General features: G+C 37.2%; 1 protein-coding gene across 2 annotated transcripts in view; it reads left to right on the forward strand.

Annotated features, from left to right (window-relative positions):
- Positions 1–16,697, forward strand: part of IBR1 (indole-3-butyric acid response 1) — a 39,786-nt gene extending 23,089 nt beyond the window's left edge. Inside the window, exons 5-6 of one of the 2 annotated variants that reach the window (XM_089992214.1) lie at positions 10,204–10,305; positions 16,354–16,697. In XM_089992214.1, coding sequence (XP_089848340.1) covers positions 10,204–10,305; positions 16,354–16,503 — 252 coding nt within the window. In that variant the 3' untranslated portion in view covers positions 16,504–16,697. The remainder of the gene's footprint in view (positions 1–10,203; positions 10,306–16,353) is intronic. The other variant, XM_089992215.1, reaches the window with a different exon arrangement.
- The last annotated feature ends 1,403 nt before the right edge of the window (positions 16,698–18,100 follow it).

Below are 18,100 nucleotides of genomic sequence, written 5' to 3' on the forward strand. Positions count from 1 at the left end.
TTGCCTAATTTTAGAAGAATTTTTTTAAAGTACCAAAGCTTTGAATTTTTAAAGAGGTTCCATCGGCAGTTGAAACATAAGAATCATTGGGGTTAATATAACATTCAGATAATACAGACTCATTAGGAGTCATATAAAAAAAGGCACTGAAATCAATAATCCAAGAAGTCTTACTGGGGTTCACTCATGTAGAGACGGTTGTATCGGAGAGAGAAGATGCATGAGCCTTGAATAGTGGTTGAAGGAGAAAGGGACACATTTTTAAAGTTTTCATCTACACCACCCTTTTCACTAGATGACCCCTTAGAGGCAACTTTCTTTTCATCTCTTCGATCTTCTCTTCTTCTTTTTGGGCAATATTTCTTAATGTGACCCGACTCATTTCAAAAGTGGCTTATTAATTTACCACGTTTGTATTCATAGTCATTTGAGCTTCTACCATAGCCATTCGGACTTCTTCGAAAGTGAGGAGGTTTATAAGCTCTTGTGTTACTTTTGGGCCTTGCCATGGCAATCACCGATTCCTTATTTTTTGTAGAGGAGGGTTTTTTCAACCCATTCTCTTCTATAGTCAATTCTTCTAAAGTTTCAACTATGGTGGGAACACCTCCTCTGTGAAGGAGAGCTGATTTGGTCCATTTAAATTCGAGTCTAAGCATATTGACAAATTGGTAGAAATGCTCCATTTTGATTTGATTTTCACAGAATTCTACCTCTTGAGGACAATACCATTTAGGCTCTAAAAGCGCAAATTCATCCCAAAGAAGAGAAAGAACATTATAGTATTTCCTAATGCTCATTTCTGTAATGAAAAGAGGCGGAAGCACCAATAGAGCAAAAGTCACTCCTTAAGAGTGACTACAAGAGCCAAGAACACAAACACCAAATGTGCACACACAAAAACTCACAAATATAGGAAATGACTTAAAGTCATAAGTTGGATTTATTGAAGAAAGGAAGAGAAGGGTGTAAAAACCCATACATTTAAGAGGGGAAGACCTCCTCTATTTATAGAGGAGGGAAGCACTAAAAGGAACCACAAGGGGGGCTCCCTTGTAGTCGTTGGGAGCCCCAACGGTCAGAAATCTGACCGTTGGAGCCCCAACGGTCAGAAATCTGACCGTTGGAGCCCCAACGACTACAAGTGTGGGCCCCCTTTGTGGTCATTACAAAAAGGAAAAAATAAAGAAAAAAGAAAAAGGAAAAAGGGAAAAAGAGAAAAAATAAAAAGGAAAAAAGATACATATGTGGTTTTACAAGAATACCCCTATCGGGTATTTATTTAAATGAGAAATAATATATATATACATATATGTATATATATACTTATATATATACGGATGTATATATATATATATATATATATATATATATATATATATATATATATATATATATATATATATATATTAACACGCCCCCTCAAACTTTACGGGGAGAAGACCGAAAGTTTGCTAAGGAGGAACATAAATCGTGGAGTTGGAAGCGCTTTGGTGAAGAAGTCAGCCAGCTGATATTCTGAAGTAACATATGGTAATGAGATAGTCCCTCTGAGATATTCGTCTCGAACATAATGACAATCCATCTCGATATGCTTTGTCCGTTCATGAAAGGTGTGATTGCTGGCAATGTATATCGCACTTTTGTTATCACAGCAGAGCTTGGTAGGAGTGGAAATGAGGACGCCCATGTCAGCAAGGAGACTTCTGAGCCATACGATTTCCATAGTTGTCATCGCCATAGCCCGATACTCAGCTTCCGTAGATGATAAGGAGACTTTCTGCTGCTTCTTGCATCTCCACGAGATGAGAGATTCACCTAAAAAGATACAAAGACCCGTAATTGAGATACGATCATTGGGATTGCCTCCCCAGTCAGCATCAGTAAAAGCAGTCAATTCAAGGGATGAGGAAGAGGATAAGAAGAGTCCCTTTGAGATGGTGTTTTTGATATATCGCACAATTCTCATTACGGCCGCCATATGAACCGTGGTAGGTGCATGCTGGAACTGGCTTGCTGCATGAACCGCATGAGCTATGTCAGGACGGGTGATGGATAGATAAGTGAGGGATCCAATTAATTGACGGTAGGGAGTTGGATCTTCAAGAAGAACACCATCTTCAAGTCTAAGTTTTGCATTGATAACTTCGGGAGTCTCAACTTTCTTTTCATCAGATATTCCTGATTTGGTACAAATTTCAGCAGCTAACTTCATCTGAGATAAGATGTATCCACGTTCGGAATAAGCTACTTCAATACCTAAAAAATATCGCAAATAACCAAGGTCAGACATATCAAAGGTATCTTTTAGCATAGACTTAACATCATTTACTCCCTTTTTGTCATTCCCAGTGATGATCATATCATCAACATACAGCAGAAGCATAATAATGGAGTCACCTGTTCTCTTCACAAAAAGAGCAGTGTCAGTATAACAAGAAGAAAATCCTAAATTTATTAATACGTTACTAAACCTATCATTACCAAACTTTAGGTGCTTGCTTAAGACCATATAAAGCCTTTTTTAATTTCAAAAATTTTCCATTTAAATCCATACCTGGAGGTGGTTCCATATACACTTCTTCATTTAAATTACCATTCAAAAAGGCATTTTTAACATCAAGTTGAAAAATTGGCCATTTTTTAACTGCGGCTATAGCAATAAGAGCTCGAACACTAGTCATTCGAGCAACGGGGGCAAAGGTTTCATCATAATCTACCCCATACTCTTGGGCATATCCTTTGGCTACCAACCTAGCCTTATACCTTTCCAATGAACCATCACTCTTAGTTTTTACTTTAAAAACCCATCTACATCCGATGGGTTTCTTGCCATTGGGAGGATCAATGATTTCCCAAGTTTGTGCCTTTTTAAGAGCATTAAGTTCAAGTTGCATAGCTTCATTCCAATGAGATATTGCTTAGCATCATTGTAATGAGATGGTTCATGAAAAGAGTGAAGAGCAAGAAGGCATGCTCGAAAGTTAGGCGAAAAAGAATCATAAGAAACAAATCTATTTGGTATTTTGGAAATCCGATTTGATCTTCTTTGAGAAGTCTCTTCGGTGAACTCATTTTGGGAAAATTTTTCAAGGGCACAAGGAGGATTCCTTTCATTCCTTCTAGAGTAGACTTGAATTTGTCTTGAAACATTTTCTTCAAGATTTTGATCATCATTTGGATGTTCAACAAGATCTTCACTAAGAGATTCATTAGAATCAATATGATCATCTATGATGTTTTCTTTAGGCAATAAGTCAAATAAGAATGAATAATCAATATTTTCATTCGGTTGGTGTGAAAAACCACTTTCCTCTTCAAGGAATGTGACATCTTTAGAGATATAAAGCTTATTTTTAAGTATGTCAAAACATCTATACCCTTTTTGTTTTTCGCCATATCCCAAAAAAATACATTCAATAGCCCTAGGGGAAAGTTTATCATTCTTGTGAGTTAAAACAAAACATTTACATCCAAAAATTCTTAGTCTTTTGTAATCGGGAGACATATTGTAAAGTTTTTCAAATGGAGAAAGATTTTTTAAAGAGGACGAAGGGGTTCTATTGATAAGATATATAGAGGTTAGAACCGCTTCGGCCCAAAAGGATTTTGGAATGTTTCTTGAGATTAATAACGTTCTTGTAGTCTCTATTATGTGCCTATGCTTTCTTTCCGCAAGTCCATTTTGTTGTGGAGTGTTGGGACAAGAACGTTGGTGGAAAATTCCATTTTCTTTTAAATAGTTTTGAAAATCATTGGACATATATTCGCCTCCCGAATCGGATCTAAGAATAGATAAATTTCCCAAAAATTGGTTTTTGACCATTGCATGAAATTCTTTAAAGAAGGAGAAAACTTCAGATTTGTGACTTAGGAAGTAAATCCACGTGAATCGAGTAAAATCATCAATAAATACCACATAATAAGAAAAACCTCCTTTAGACAAAATAGGGGAAGGTCCCCACACATCGGAATGAATAAGTTCAAATGGCCGAGTGGTAAAGTAACTTCTTTGTGGAAATTGAATAGCTTTAGATTTCCCAAAAATGCAATCTTTACAAGTCATGTGATTGTCTTTACAAGTATTGTTCAAAAACGGAAAAAGAGACATTTTTACAAAATTTGGATGGCCAAGTCTCTCATGCCATATTCCAATACTTTTGTCTTTTACAAGATTGCATGATGCCTTAGATGGGAGAGTCAAAAAATCCATAAAGTAGAGGTCACCCCTTCTATGGTCTTGCCCAATCAGCTTCCCTGACTGGAGATCCTGCACGGTGCAATCCTTAGGTGAGAAAGAGACTTGGCATCCATGATCGGTGATTTGAGATACGGAAAAAAGATTTAAATTTATTTTAGGAACGATTCTTACTTTAGGAACAAAGAAGTTTTTGAAATCAAGAGATCCAATACTTTCAATTTTTAGTGATGTACCATCGGCCGTTGAAACACAAGAAGATATAGGTTCGGAAAAAATATTTGAAAGAGAATTTTTATGAGATGTCATATGAAAAGAAGCACCGGAGTCTAGTATCCACATACCTAGAGGAGATGAAGAGTAGGCAATGGCGGCCCCGGATGTTGAAGGAGAAGTCTTGAGAAGATGTTAAAGAACTTCGGAGATGTGATTTAGAGTTTTTTTGATATCTCCTTCTTTGGTACTTTCTTCCTTCTTTGGAGAAGTTTCTCCAACCACGACAACTTTTCCTTTGAGTTTTGGACAAGCCGGTCTAATGTGACCCGGTTCATTACAATAATGGCATATTATTCCCCTTCTAGGCCCATTGATATTTTTGTTAAAGTGGGGAGGTCTATATGCTTTAACATTTGATCCGGGCCTATTAACGGCCAAAACTTCATCATTCCTAATGCTCAAGCCAAGTCGAGTTTCTTCTTGACATACCTCGGCAAGAGCATCTTCAATAGGTAGGGCTTTGCTTCTATGGAGAAGAGATGCCCTCACTTGTTCAAATTCCGGGCGAAGTCCATGAAGGAATTGAAAAAAGTGCTCATTTTCAATTTGTTCCCTTCTTAGTTCAATGTCTTGTGGAGCAACCCATTTGGTCTCAAGAAGGGCAAGCTCATCCCAAAGAGGAGTTAGAGAGCTAAAATAGTCCCGGACGCTCATATCCATTTGTTTGGTGGAACGAATTTTTTCTTGGCAAAAGAATTGCCGAGCAAGATCCTTTTGGGTATACATACCCTTAAGAAAAAACCAAGCCTCATTGGCTCTTCTAAACTTGGCAATATTGGCACAATTTTTAAGATCTACGTTGTTCATAAACCATGCCAAGATTTTGGCATGGTTGCTTTCCCAATCCTCGATTTTGGATTGATGTTCATTAATGGCTTTGATGCGCTCATCGCCATCTAAAGCCTTTTCAACTTCATTTTCAATTTTGGTAAGAACAAGAGAGGGTTCGGGAGTAGTCCCCATAACAAAGCCCCAAAGTTTCTTACCTCTTAGATGATTTTCCATAGCGGAGGCCCACATGAGATAGTTGGACCCATTTAGCTTGAAAGAGAGCTCCACTTTAGAGTCACGTTCCATCGGCACCAAATATACTTCCTTTCTTCAAAACTTTGAGAGGCACACTTTCCAAGATGTCAAAAGAGAAGCCCAATCACCAACCGAGCTCTGATACCATGTAATGAAAAGAGGCGGAAGCACCAATAGAGAAAAAGTCACTCCTTAAGAGTGACTACAAGAGCCAAGAACACAAACACCAAATGTGCACACACAAAAACTCGCAAATATAGGAAATGACTTAAAGTCATAAGTTGGATTTATTGAAAAAAGGAAGAGAAGGGTGTAAAAACCCATACATTTAAGAGGGGAAGACCTCCTCTATTTATAGAGGAGGGAAGCACTAAAAGGAACCACAAGGGGGGCTCCCTTGTAGTCGTTGGGAGCCCCAACGGTCAGAAATCTGACCGTTGGAGCCCCGACGACTACAAGTGTGGGCCCCCCTTGTGGTCATTACAAAAAGGAAAAAATAAAGAAAAAAGAAAAAGGAAAAAGGGAAAAAGAGAAAAAATAAAAAGGAAAAAAGATACATATGTGGTTTTACAAGAATACCCCTATCGGGTATTTATTTAAATGAGAAATAATATATATATATACATATATGTATATATATACTTATATATATATACGGATGTATATATATATATATAGGTATATATATATATATATATTTTAACAATTTCTTCATGGGTCATAGTTCTAACTTTATTTTTCACTTTACATACATGAGCTACGTCTTTTAGACAATACATATCCTTAAGATACTTCCATGCATCACTAGCAAAATCAAATTTTGCCAAACTTGAGTGCTTCTCGATGTCAACACTATTGATGAGTCATCCAATGATCTTGGAATGACCTATCCTCCACTCTTTCCATCTTCTTTTCATATTCGGCAACGGCTTTAGAGATTTCTTCTCCTTGAAGTGTTACTTTCTTGCCGTTTTCGATCTTGGTAAGCATAAACTTAGGTTCTCTTTCGGTGCCATTAACCAAACCCCATAGTCCCTTTTCCTATATATTGTATTTCACTATGGATGACCACATCACATAGTTTGTATCATTGAGTCTCACGGGAATGGAGATGACAACTTCTCGTTCATCCTCCATTTTTACAAAGAAGAGAAAAAGAGAGAGAGTCAAGAAACAATGAAGATAGAATTAAAGCAAAATACTCTTTAGACACCATGAGCCCACGATCACATGATCCATGCTCTCATGTCTACACGAACAAGATCCTTAACCGATGGCTTTGATACCATGTAAAGAAACCAACAAAATCTCAAAGTAGTCCCACAAAGGCTACAATGAGATACCAATACAATAGCGATCACTTATAGACCAAAAGAATTCACACAATGAAAATACACACCAACAACTCACAAAGTAAAAATAAATTTCATTAACAAATGCTTAAAAAAGCATTGAGTAAACAGAATAGGGAGATCCCTATTTATAAGCACAACAATGGGCAAAGAGGGCAGCCTAACTGGAGTTGGGCTGTCCTAATCAGTCACATGTTACATATTTTATAAAAAATAAAAATAAGAAAATTACAAACTCAGCCCTTAGTGGGGTGACCCCTATTACAAAAGAAAATGACCGAGTATTTTCGGTTTACATACAAATAAATATAATATATTAACACACACACATATGTATATATATATATATATATATATATTGGGTACATAATGTTAACATTGGATACAAATTTTAAAACATATAGATGCCTATAGTGGAAGAAAGAAAAGGAGAGAAAAAAGAGGCTAAAAGAGGATCTCCACTTGAGGGGCCCAAAGAAAGAAAAAAAGGACAAATCGACTAAGCATGGTTCCAAATATCTCCTATTGAAAACTTTAGAAGGGACTCAAAGAATCCCATATCACCATGAAGCAATTAAAGATAGGGTTGGCTATAAGCCAAATTTGAGGACAAATGTCTTTTCTCATGCCTTCTTGTGTTTTCTTGCCTTGGAGGCAAGGCATGATTGGAAATGAGGAAAATGTTAAATCTCCAATTTTATGGAAGTTAGCGAATAGTATTAGTTTATGGAAAATATGGATCTTTATGAGGAGCTATATTACCGGGACACTGCTAATCCGGCCACGTACCCGTGTCAACACGACCCAACATGCATATGGGTACCGAGTGCGGCATGGGTACATGGGACTGCGGGTCGGGTCCAACTATGACCCAACCTAAAACCCACACTCTAGTTTTTGTTTTTTTTTTGTCAAACCTCCCCCTTTCCATCCTCGGTAGGAGAGAGAGAGAGAGAGAGAGAGAGAGAGAGAGAGAGAGAGGTACCTACCCCTTCTCGCCCTCGATAGTAGGAGGGGAGAAGAAGAGAGAGAGAGAGGTACCTACCTCGGACCTCCTCCATCTTCTTTACCTCCTTTTCTTCTTCTTCTTCGTACCCCCTAAGAGAGATAAAGAGAGAGAGAGGCGGTGAGAGGAGTTTTTATTTATCTTTTAAAATTTTTGAACACCCTCCTTTATTAATTTTTTACTTACACCCCCTCCTTTATGAATTTTTTACTTACACCCCCTCCTTTATGAATTTTTTACTTACACCCCCTCTTTTATTCAAAATGACATCTCACAACTCCTCTTATTAAAATCTGTTGTTCCTCTTTTACTAAAAACTGTATTAGATTGGACCTACATATATGTGGATCTTGCATTGGATCCATACAATATATATATACCTGTGTCCCCATACCCTCATTTTTTGAAATCGCTGTGTCGTACCCACACCTGTACCCATACCTAGGTGACATAGATGAGGAGTTGTTGGGTTCCAAGCCTTGCCTTGAGGACAAGGCAAATTTTATGGTTGGTTGAATATTGATTGAATATCTATTTTAGGGTCCACATTTGCCAACTTCATTTAGTGGCACATCATAGATAAAATAATAATAATGCAAGAAAATGAATAAACTTACCCATAACCAAAAAATTGTACAAAAAGGAGAAAATGCTTTAAGACATTAAATATATCCATTTCAATTTCTAAGTAATGGTCACTTGTACCAGTTTGGAGGTTTGTATCACATTCATGTAGAGCAGAAATTTCTTCATTCATGGCATCTATCCACTACCGGTCATTGCTAGTTTCATGAAAACTTCTAGACTCTCTTTCAATCTTTAGGGATGCTGCAAATAACTTAATAGAAAAAGCTTTGTAGCTTACCCATCTATCAGCAAGATGTCTCACTCGTGATGATCTTCTTAATGTGGAAACTTAATTTCATCGTGATTCATCCATCTGATAAGAACTAGGCTGCTGTTTTGAAGTACTCTGCTGTATCAACAGTGGTTCAGTATGCTGCTCATTGTCACTAATGTGCACTTGATGAAACAGTAAGACACCATTATCCATTGTGTTGTAGGCTCTATTTCCAAATTTCACCCCAATATCACCATGAGTGATACCAGGAACTTTGTGTGCTACAATTGGGCAGTGGCAAACAGGTGTTAGAAGAAGGAACTTATTTGAGACATTTTACTGATCATTTAATGTGTGCTCTCCATGGAATTTCCAGCTAGAGGGTGAAAAACATGGAATGATTTAAAGGCTCCACTTTTGAGACTCCAATGCTTACTATTAAAATGTGTTGATTCATATATATATATATATATATATGAGTGTATATATTCGTATATGAGTGTATATGTATATATTATATAATTTTAAACTGTTTTTCTTTCCTTAGTAATAGGTAATACCCTTTAAGGGTATTGTGGTAATTTTATACATGTAATAGGCTCTGCCCATTAGGGGCTGAATGATAATTTTGTACATGTAATGGGCTCTGCTCTTTTGCGGCAGAACTGACCTCTTTCGTTATTCTGTCCTTTACACTTTTGTAAAGGGCAGTTTTGTCTTTTAGTCAATATAGCTGTTGGGAATCTCCAACAGCTATATTCAGTTTTGTCTTTTAGTGAATATAGCTGTTGGAGCCTTTCCCAACAGCTATATGGTCCTCTTGGCCTTCTTGTTTGTATATAAATAAGGACCTTTTGTCCCATTAGATGTCATGTTTTCCTAAGCATTCTATCTCGATACATATTATTATTTTTTTATGTTCTTTTGTGTATGCTCTTTAGTGCCTCTTATGATCTCATGCGTTGGCCATTGATTGACTTGTGTATTGTCCTTTTGTGGACTTGTGCTTGCACACATTTAGGTTCTTTGTAGCCATTGTATGCACTTAGGTGCTTTTGTATTGCCTTTGACACTTGTATTGTCCCTTGTAGGACTTGCTCTTGTACTTATGCACATTAAGGTTTGCTTTCCGCTTGATTTCATTACACTGATTCCACCCTCCAAGGTTGAACATTACAACCCATTCTGTTGCTCATCACATCTCAGCAGATAATACTTGGTCTAGACCTTTTATCAAACATTCCACGTGCATCTTTCCTGAAGTTTGAAACTGAGTGGATTCCAGTTTTCTCATTTATGTATTACAAGGTTTGCATTCAATGTCAAGGCATTGTCAGATGGAGAAGATTCATTGTAACAATAGAATTATGAATTTCATTTGTTTACCTTTTATATGGGCAATCATGACAATGTCACTACTTTTTTTTCTACTTATGTTAACATTTTTGTTCCTTTACAAATCTAATGTGATTTTTCTAATGCTAAATGATGTGTTCTTTTCTAGGCTCTTTCATCAGAATTGGCTCCAAATATTCGAATCAATTGTTTGGCTCCTGGATTTGTACCTACGCATTTTTCTGGTTTTATTACTGAAAACGAAGCTATTGTAAGTGATATCTCTTATCATGCCATATAAACATTTTCTTGTGTGTGGGAGAATGTTGGGGGCAGGGGCGTCTCTTTCTGTAAGATTTACAGCTCTAGAAATTCAGTTATAACTGATTCTTCTGTTATAGAAAGTTGTAACTAGATCTAAAGTGAAATTTGTATATGGATGCAAGATTTACTGCTCTAGAAATTCATGTATCAGTAATCTCCAAGTTTTTTTCTTGTAGCCATTTCAGTGTGTATAAGTGTTAGTAGTTAGCCTAATTTTAGTAGATTAGTTGATCAAAAAATTTAATTGTTAACTGTCTGTTATAGGAAGTTGTAATTAGATCTTGTTGAGGGAGTTACTTTTTATGTGAAGGGAATAATTGTCCTTTTTCTTCTTCCTATGTAAATATGACTTTATGTCTTATACTTGAAAGGAATTTTTATCACTGCCTTATCTTTTTGTAGGTGATGTATATGACGCTAATAGTGAATATGATGTTAATATATATATATATATATATATATGTATTCTGTTAGCAGTATAGGAAACAAAATGACACAGGATGTGAGGTGCACAGTCTTTTACCTGTTCTTAGTGTAATATAGTGTATTTTTCATGATTTTTAGTTTTAAAAAAATATGAATTTTTAATTTAATATTTAATTAAATAATAAAAATCATGGAAAATATATTTAAAAATAGGTGCCATCAGCTGGGTCTGGCCGCGGCCTAGATCTCACTGACAAGACCGAGATGAACCAGTTAATATTTGAGAAAAAAATTGTTTTTAACCTTTAAATTTGAGTGAAATTCAATTAAATTCAAGCAAAATTCGTAGGTGAAAATCAGGTATGTATATCATTAGATGCGTCTCATAATTTTGAGCACGTTGGTGCCCTGTTTTTCTGAAATCGAGTTATGGTTGGCCCAAAAATTGTATTTTTAAAAAATGACCGCCTCTATTTTTGCCTTTTTCTGGTTTGGATCAAACTGGATCTGCTCCGTTTGATTCAAGTTGATCTGGATCTGGACCCAGTCTGCTATCCTTTGTTTCTTGCTTCAGGATTATACTTCAGGTCATCCTTAAACCAACAATTGGATTTCACATGATCGTGATTTTTGCATATGTAATAGGTAGGGATATTTATTTTTGAACCAACATTGACATTAGGAGGAATATTAGGTGTGGGCAGCAATCTAGGCAACAACCCTCTTCCTCCCTGATTTGATTTGCGCCCACATCCTCTCCCTGCTCGTGGGAAACCACCTCTTCCACTATCGTACGAAGTGCCAGATATAAGCACTTCATGAGAATCTCCAACAACATCTAGCTCTCCAGACAGGCTTTTTAAGGACATCTCATAGCACAAGGGATTTGATCTCAGATCATCAAACTTCAACAACTGAGGCAAACATGCTAGCATAGTGGCCAACACATGATTTTCGGGTCCCAAACCATTCAAAGCTTGTTGCACCATTTCTTTATTCCGCACTTCACACCCAACGATAGCTAGTTGATCGATGATGCTTTTGGCCTTGTTCATGTAGTCTATAATAAACAAGTTTCCCTTTAAAAGTTGGAATTCCTTCTTTAAATACATCACCCTTCAGAAATCTGCATAGTCGTACAATTATTTGGAATCCCAATCAAAGCTTCTTGGGACAGAGTGGATGTGATATATGCTACCAGCACCTAATCCCTCTTCATCCGGGCAACATACTCTGGATTTCGAAGTATAGATAAAAGGACATCCCCTTTTTGTCTTCCTCTTCATGCGTGACATTCTGGTGAGATTGCAACCAATTCATCCAGATGTCTAGAAAGATCTTGGCTCCTGATAAAAGGAGCGATTTGTCTTTTCCAAGTTACAAAATTGACATTATTCAATTTTTCAGAAATAAGACGATTTAGGAAATTGGATGAAAGGCTAGATTGAGGGAATTTTGGATCCATGAGTAACCAAAAAGAAATTAACAGAAGAATGAATGAGAAATAAAGGTTAGGTACACAAAACGAATTCTGGCGAGAAATCACGGGTACGTTACGGGTATGTTAAGGATTCATGGGCACAACACTGATAACTCAATAACTGATCATCTTGCGATATAACTTGATAACAATTCGATCTAAATTGGACAGAATCAATAAATCAGGGATTTACATTTTTTTTTTGCAGATCAAAAAAACTGAATTAGAGATCAAGCACAACCGGAGTATTACAAGATATGCCATGAATGTGATTGTGCCATGGAACAAAATCAAGATCAAGAACAAGATATATGGGCTTAACCAAAATAAGTTTCAAAACACAAGGACTTAGCAATTGACTAAAAAATAAAGAAGATGATCAAAATATGAAGGGGAAATGATGGAATTATTTTAGAAATAGCAAGACTTAGACAATTGGGAATCAAAGGATTTTAAAAAGGAAATATCAAGCAGGTCAACAGGATAAAGGAAAATCAGGTAAGAGAAGATCCTAAGAAGAAATTTGAATGAAATCTGACTTGGAGAAGAAGATAGATGAAGAATCTCTTTAGACATACCTTTTGCATCGATTACAGGTCTTCGATCGTGGCTCTGATACTATGATAAATTTTGTGAATATCAGAATATTCAACAAGTTGTACAGGTGCAGAGATAGAGTGGGTTGAAAACTGCAAGCACAATTCCCTTATGTGGGTCATGGCCTAGGGCAGTATATTAATCATGAAAATTTACATGACAGAATTACCGTTGATAACTTATAATTAAAATAATACATAGGAAGGGGTAAAACAAGAAAGATACATGAAGTAAATTATAAATAATTGGAGCGTGAACCCGAGATCCAAATGTAAACATGTCTCCTTTCCCTACTACTACTGCCAAGGGGTGGTACATGCCCAGTGCCACTGCTGCGTGTCCCTACTACCATGTCGTTGCCCTTCTGATATTGTAGGATTTCTAGCTCCACTTTAGTAGGCCTACTGACGCTGCCAGTTTTCTCCACAAATTTCTCAAGAGGCACTTATGGATCTTCCAATAGCTGAGAATATCCCAACCACCAATTTCTTACTACTATTGTTTTCTCATTCTCTTCCTCTAGTTCTCTTGTAATAGCTAGTTTATCTGCTAAGTCACAGGGACTCGGCAAAGCAGGTGACGCACCCGCGTCGACGCGATGTGGGTGCGGCACCAGGTGCGGTCAACACGACCCTGGGTGCGGTCAACGCAACCGCACCCAAGGTTATTTTCGTCCATGTTTAAGACATTAAAAAAAATGATGAAAAGGAGGATTAGGGCAAAATTTTTTTTTGCCCTAATCTCTCCTCTCCCGCGCAGCTCAGCTCGAGCTCTCTCCTCCCGACACCACCTCCTAGGCTCCTCCTCTCCCTCATCGCAGTTACGTACCCTCTGGCTCCCTCTCACTCTCTTCTTGTGTCGGCAATGGAGGGGCCGAGCCCCCTGTTCCATTGTTGGGTCAGGAGGGGAGGGGCTGAGTCCCCCCCTGCACCCTCTCGCTCTCTTGTTGGTTCGGTAGGGGAGGGGCCGAGCCCCCCACTCTACTCCCTTTGATTTCAGGGGAGGGGGCGATCCCCCCTCTCGCTCTCTTGTTGGGTCGGCAGGGGAGGGGCTGAGCCCCCCTACTCCCTTTGTTTTCGGCAGGGGAGGGGGTTGTGCCCCCGTCCTTGCTCCCTCTTATTTTAGGGGAGGGGCTGAGTCCCTCCCTATTTTTGATAGGGGAGGGGCAGATCCCCCCTCCTTGCTCCTGATTTTATTATGTATATAATATATATATATATATATTTTATATCAAGATATACTTTGTTGATGAAGAAGAGTGTGACTTCGAGGGAGAGCATGATTTCAACATAACAAACATAGATTTAGCTGAACCCAGTATTTCTTCTAATGATGCATTTGATGATGAAGAAGAAAATTATTAAGATCCATTACTTCATCAGGATATACTTTAGTATGTAATTTAGTTCTTTTCTGCTTTACTTATTTGATTGATATTTAGGTTGATTTATGTAATTGCTTTACTTATTTGATTGATATTTAGGTTGATATATTGCATGCATGATGAATGATATTATAACAATGTTAACTGTTAAATGTTAACGGTTAAAACTTCATATATATATATATTACATTTTTTTCGCTGACCCCAATTGTTTTGGGATGAAGGCGTAGTTGTTGTTGTTGTATATATATTACATTTTTTCCCTGCTGCACCCCCCACACCCGCACCCATGTGACAGTTTATCTGCCATTTCTTAATGTCTCGCAGTTGACTAGAAGTGCATGCAGCCACATTTTGTTTTGTGAAATGCTCCCATGAATCTCTTTTTATAATAATTGCATCGGTTAAGCAACTTATGCTCTTCATAAAACCGGTATGTAATGGTCCCATGTCAAGTCTTGATGTAGCCATGCTCAAACACCTTCAGTCATATCTCTAGATCTTGGTTTTGAAGGATAAAGGCAAAAAAAGTTGTTCAAGATAGAAATGGGTGGCTTTAGGGTAGGGCTCAGATTTATGATATGCCCCAGCTTTTGGGTTTGATTTGATCCCAAAAAATCAATAAGTTAGCAAACAAACATGGTTTGGGGAGGGTGAACACCAAAAAATGTCAAAATGACCCTTGGAGTAGGGATGTAAATGGTTCGGTTGCAATCCGAAACCCGACCTGAATCGGAATCTATTAAGCCGGTTTGGTAGCCAAATCTGGATCCAATTAATAATCGGATTCGGGTTTGGTATTAAGTTTCGCATTCAACCCGAATCTGACTAAAAGTCCGACCCAATTAAGTGTAAATAGTGGGTTTTAAGCTAGTCAGATCCGGGTTGGTTTTTATATTTTTTCATCCGAATCGGATTAAACCAAACCCGATTAAGTCGGACTTGGTAGTGCCTAGATCTGACCCGAATCTGAACTATTTACATCCCTACCCTGGATGCTTAAAAAGGCCATAAGTGGTTGTCACCACTGTTTTTGCACTGGAAAACTTAATGAAAAGAAAAAAAATTGACTCATACGATTTCGTACGATACACCCTCTGAATGATGTGGTCCGATGCAGTCCAATAATATTGGGTTTAACGATACAAGAGTTGTTATCATATCGGTTCTTGTATCGATTCTAGGATACAACATATCCTATTGTACGATACCATACGACACTGACAACATTGGATTGAGAGGAGCCAGCTCCTCCTATCCCTCTGAAGAAAGGCAGGAGGAATAGGGTTGTCATTTGATTACCTCCTCCTCTGTGGAAGTCGTCACCTTTTAGTGACCACCTCTTCCTTTCTCTAAAAAAAAACTACAAAACACAAGAAAAACGAAAAGAGGGACCCATCCTTTGTCTTTCAAAAATGAAAGTGAAGAAGGGCATGTGTTGATCCAAATTTTTTTTTTTGAGTTAATCCACTCTTTTATTTTTAGTATATTATAAAAAGGATTGATGTTGCACATTTTAAAATGTTTATTTTATCGGCTTTATGTTGATGTTATCACAGGTTTTGTTGGCTAAAATTTTCTAAATTGGCTGCTAATTTACCATAAAAAAAGATTTATTTTATGTTTGTTGTTGTTCACTCGCAACAATGCTTAGTGTGCTAATTAACCATATTTATGTTTGTTTATTGTAATTAATCATACGAAGTTATGTTTTATAATTTGTATTTGGAAACTTTGTAGATGGAAAGTCAGATTCATGGTTTGTAATCTTGTTTTGAACATTTTGGATGTGGTTTTCAATTTATAAGTGTTGCTTGACATTTGTCATTTGATTTTTTTTATAGTGAGCTAATTTGTTATTATTTTTTATTAGTTGTTATTGATAACTTGTCAATTCTAAGTTATATATATCATCATTTTTAAATTATTTTTAGTGTTTAGATGTGTAAAATAATGTTTTTCCTTTTATTGTTTATTTTTATCATTTTTAAAAAATTTGCTAAGACCTTTCCAGAAAAAAATTCAAAATCTCCCCAAGATTTTCCCTTGTCATGAAATTCTGAGAACAATATTTGTGACTATGGACTAATCATAAACCACCCATGCAGAAGAAGGATATTGAAGGAAAATGCCCGCTCGGCAGGCTGGGGACATCAGAGGACATGGCAGCAGCAGCTGCATTTCTTGCATCAGATGATGCTTCATATATAACTGGTGAAACTCTGGTTGTGGCTGGAGGAATGCCTTCCAGGCTTTAATTTGTTAATGAGAACCCACTTTGCTCCATTAGAAAATTAATTATTTTTATTTCTTTGTTTTCCTTTATATTAAATAAGTTTTTGCTGTCTTGATGTCCACCAACTCAACCATTACCCATGTGTAATCTCAGAAGCCTGTTCATGGATGTTGTGTCTCTTGAGTTATTGAAATCAGCAATGGTTGTAGCTTCAAATCTCATAGATCTATTGTTTATTTTCATGATTCTGATGCATAATCATGCCCAAGTACAATTGGAGTCTGACACTGGGACTATTCACAGTCCTGATTCTAACAGGATGTAAATGGCATTTTGTCTATTAATTTTCACTGGTTCAACTCCCTGGTCCTGAGGGTTGAGCTTGACAGCAGTCGTTATCCTGGTAAAGTATAACAAGGGTAGTGCACGTGGGGCCACATCCTCTTGTTCACATGTCCCAATCTAGTGACTGTAATTGGCATTCTGGCTAGTAATTAATATTTCACTGGTTCAATTGTCAGTCCTGACGGTTGAGCTTGAGAACGGCAGCACCTATACAAGTTAATATGACAAGCTCAGTCTGGATGTGCACTTTTTGCTGCAGCTCCTGTTTGCAACTTCTGATTTTTTACCTAATTTTCAGATTGCTTTCCACAGTCGCCAGTTCTTTTAAGTTTTCAATATCCATAATGAAAGTAAATTTACAAGCACTTCAACAAATGCACTCTTCTACACAAGTGGGCACGTAAGTCAGGGTGGTCGTGAGGCTCCACCCAGTGTTTTCCTCGCTTCGGCGAGGGTGCCTCGTCATGAAAAAAAAAGGCAATTATCACAAATTAATTAGGTTGGGGGAGTCTGATACTCGAGTTGGTAAATGTTAATCAAGTCCATTAAGAATATTTCTGGATAAGTTTTCTATTATAGTGGGACTTGATTTTGATGTTCAATATGCCCCATTTTTTCTGAAGTGAGGTATTGATGTCCTGCATCTGGTGCTGTACTTGAATGAGATTTGTGACGTCTCCTGCCTAGTGTTGTGCCTAATCAGATTTTCATGTCCAAGTAATATTGTGCTCGACACAGAATTTGGATGTCAAGCACCCACTACTATGCATAAATACGAAAGTTGGTAGCCCTGTTAAAGATTGGACCATTATTCAATGTATATTATGAAAGTTAAGAACTAGAACGTCAAACTTAAAAGTCCTTTTTCAAAAATAATGACCTTGAGAATTATGCATGCAATTTTAAGATATGGTTTTGATTAGTTGAATGGTTAATGAAGTTAACGGGTAAACTAGGTAAAAGAAATCATTATTGATGAAAAAAACAGCTGCAAAACAGTACGTATTAGATGTTCAGCTTGGGTCTATTTTCTGGCCTCTAAAATCTAGCTGAGCAGGTAATAAGATCCATAAAAGACCTTGGAACAAAATGAACATCCGCTTGTACTCCATCTTCAAAGAGAAAATGTAGATGCGCTTATAAAATGAAATAAATAAAAAGGAATGGCATCAAGGCTGTCACTTGGAGGGATTTGCAAGGAGTTGAAAAAGTACAAATATTGGATTTCAATGGAAATGGTTTTCAAGGGAGTTTTAATGACAGGAAGACGGTAT

The sequence above is a fragment of the Nuphar pumila genome, chromosome 16 (genome assembly GCF_984573655.1).
Source record: "Nuphar pumila chromosome 16, dmNupPumi1.hap1.1, whole genome shotgun sequence".
In the NCBI taxonomy this organism is placed as follows: domain Eukaryota; kingdom Viridiplantae; phylum Streptophyta; class Magnoliopsida; order Nymphaeales; family Nymphaeaceae; genus Nuphar; species Nuphar pumila.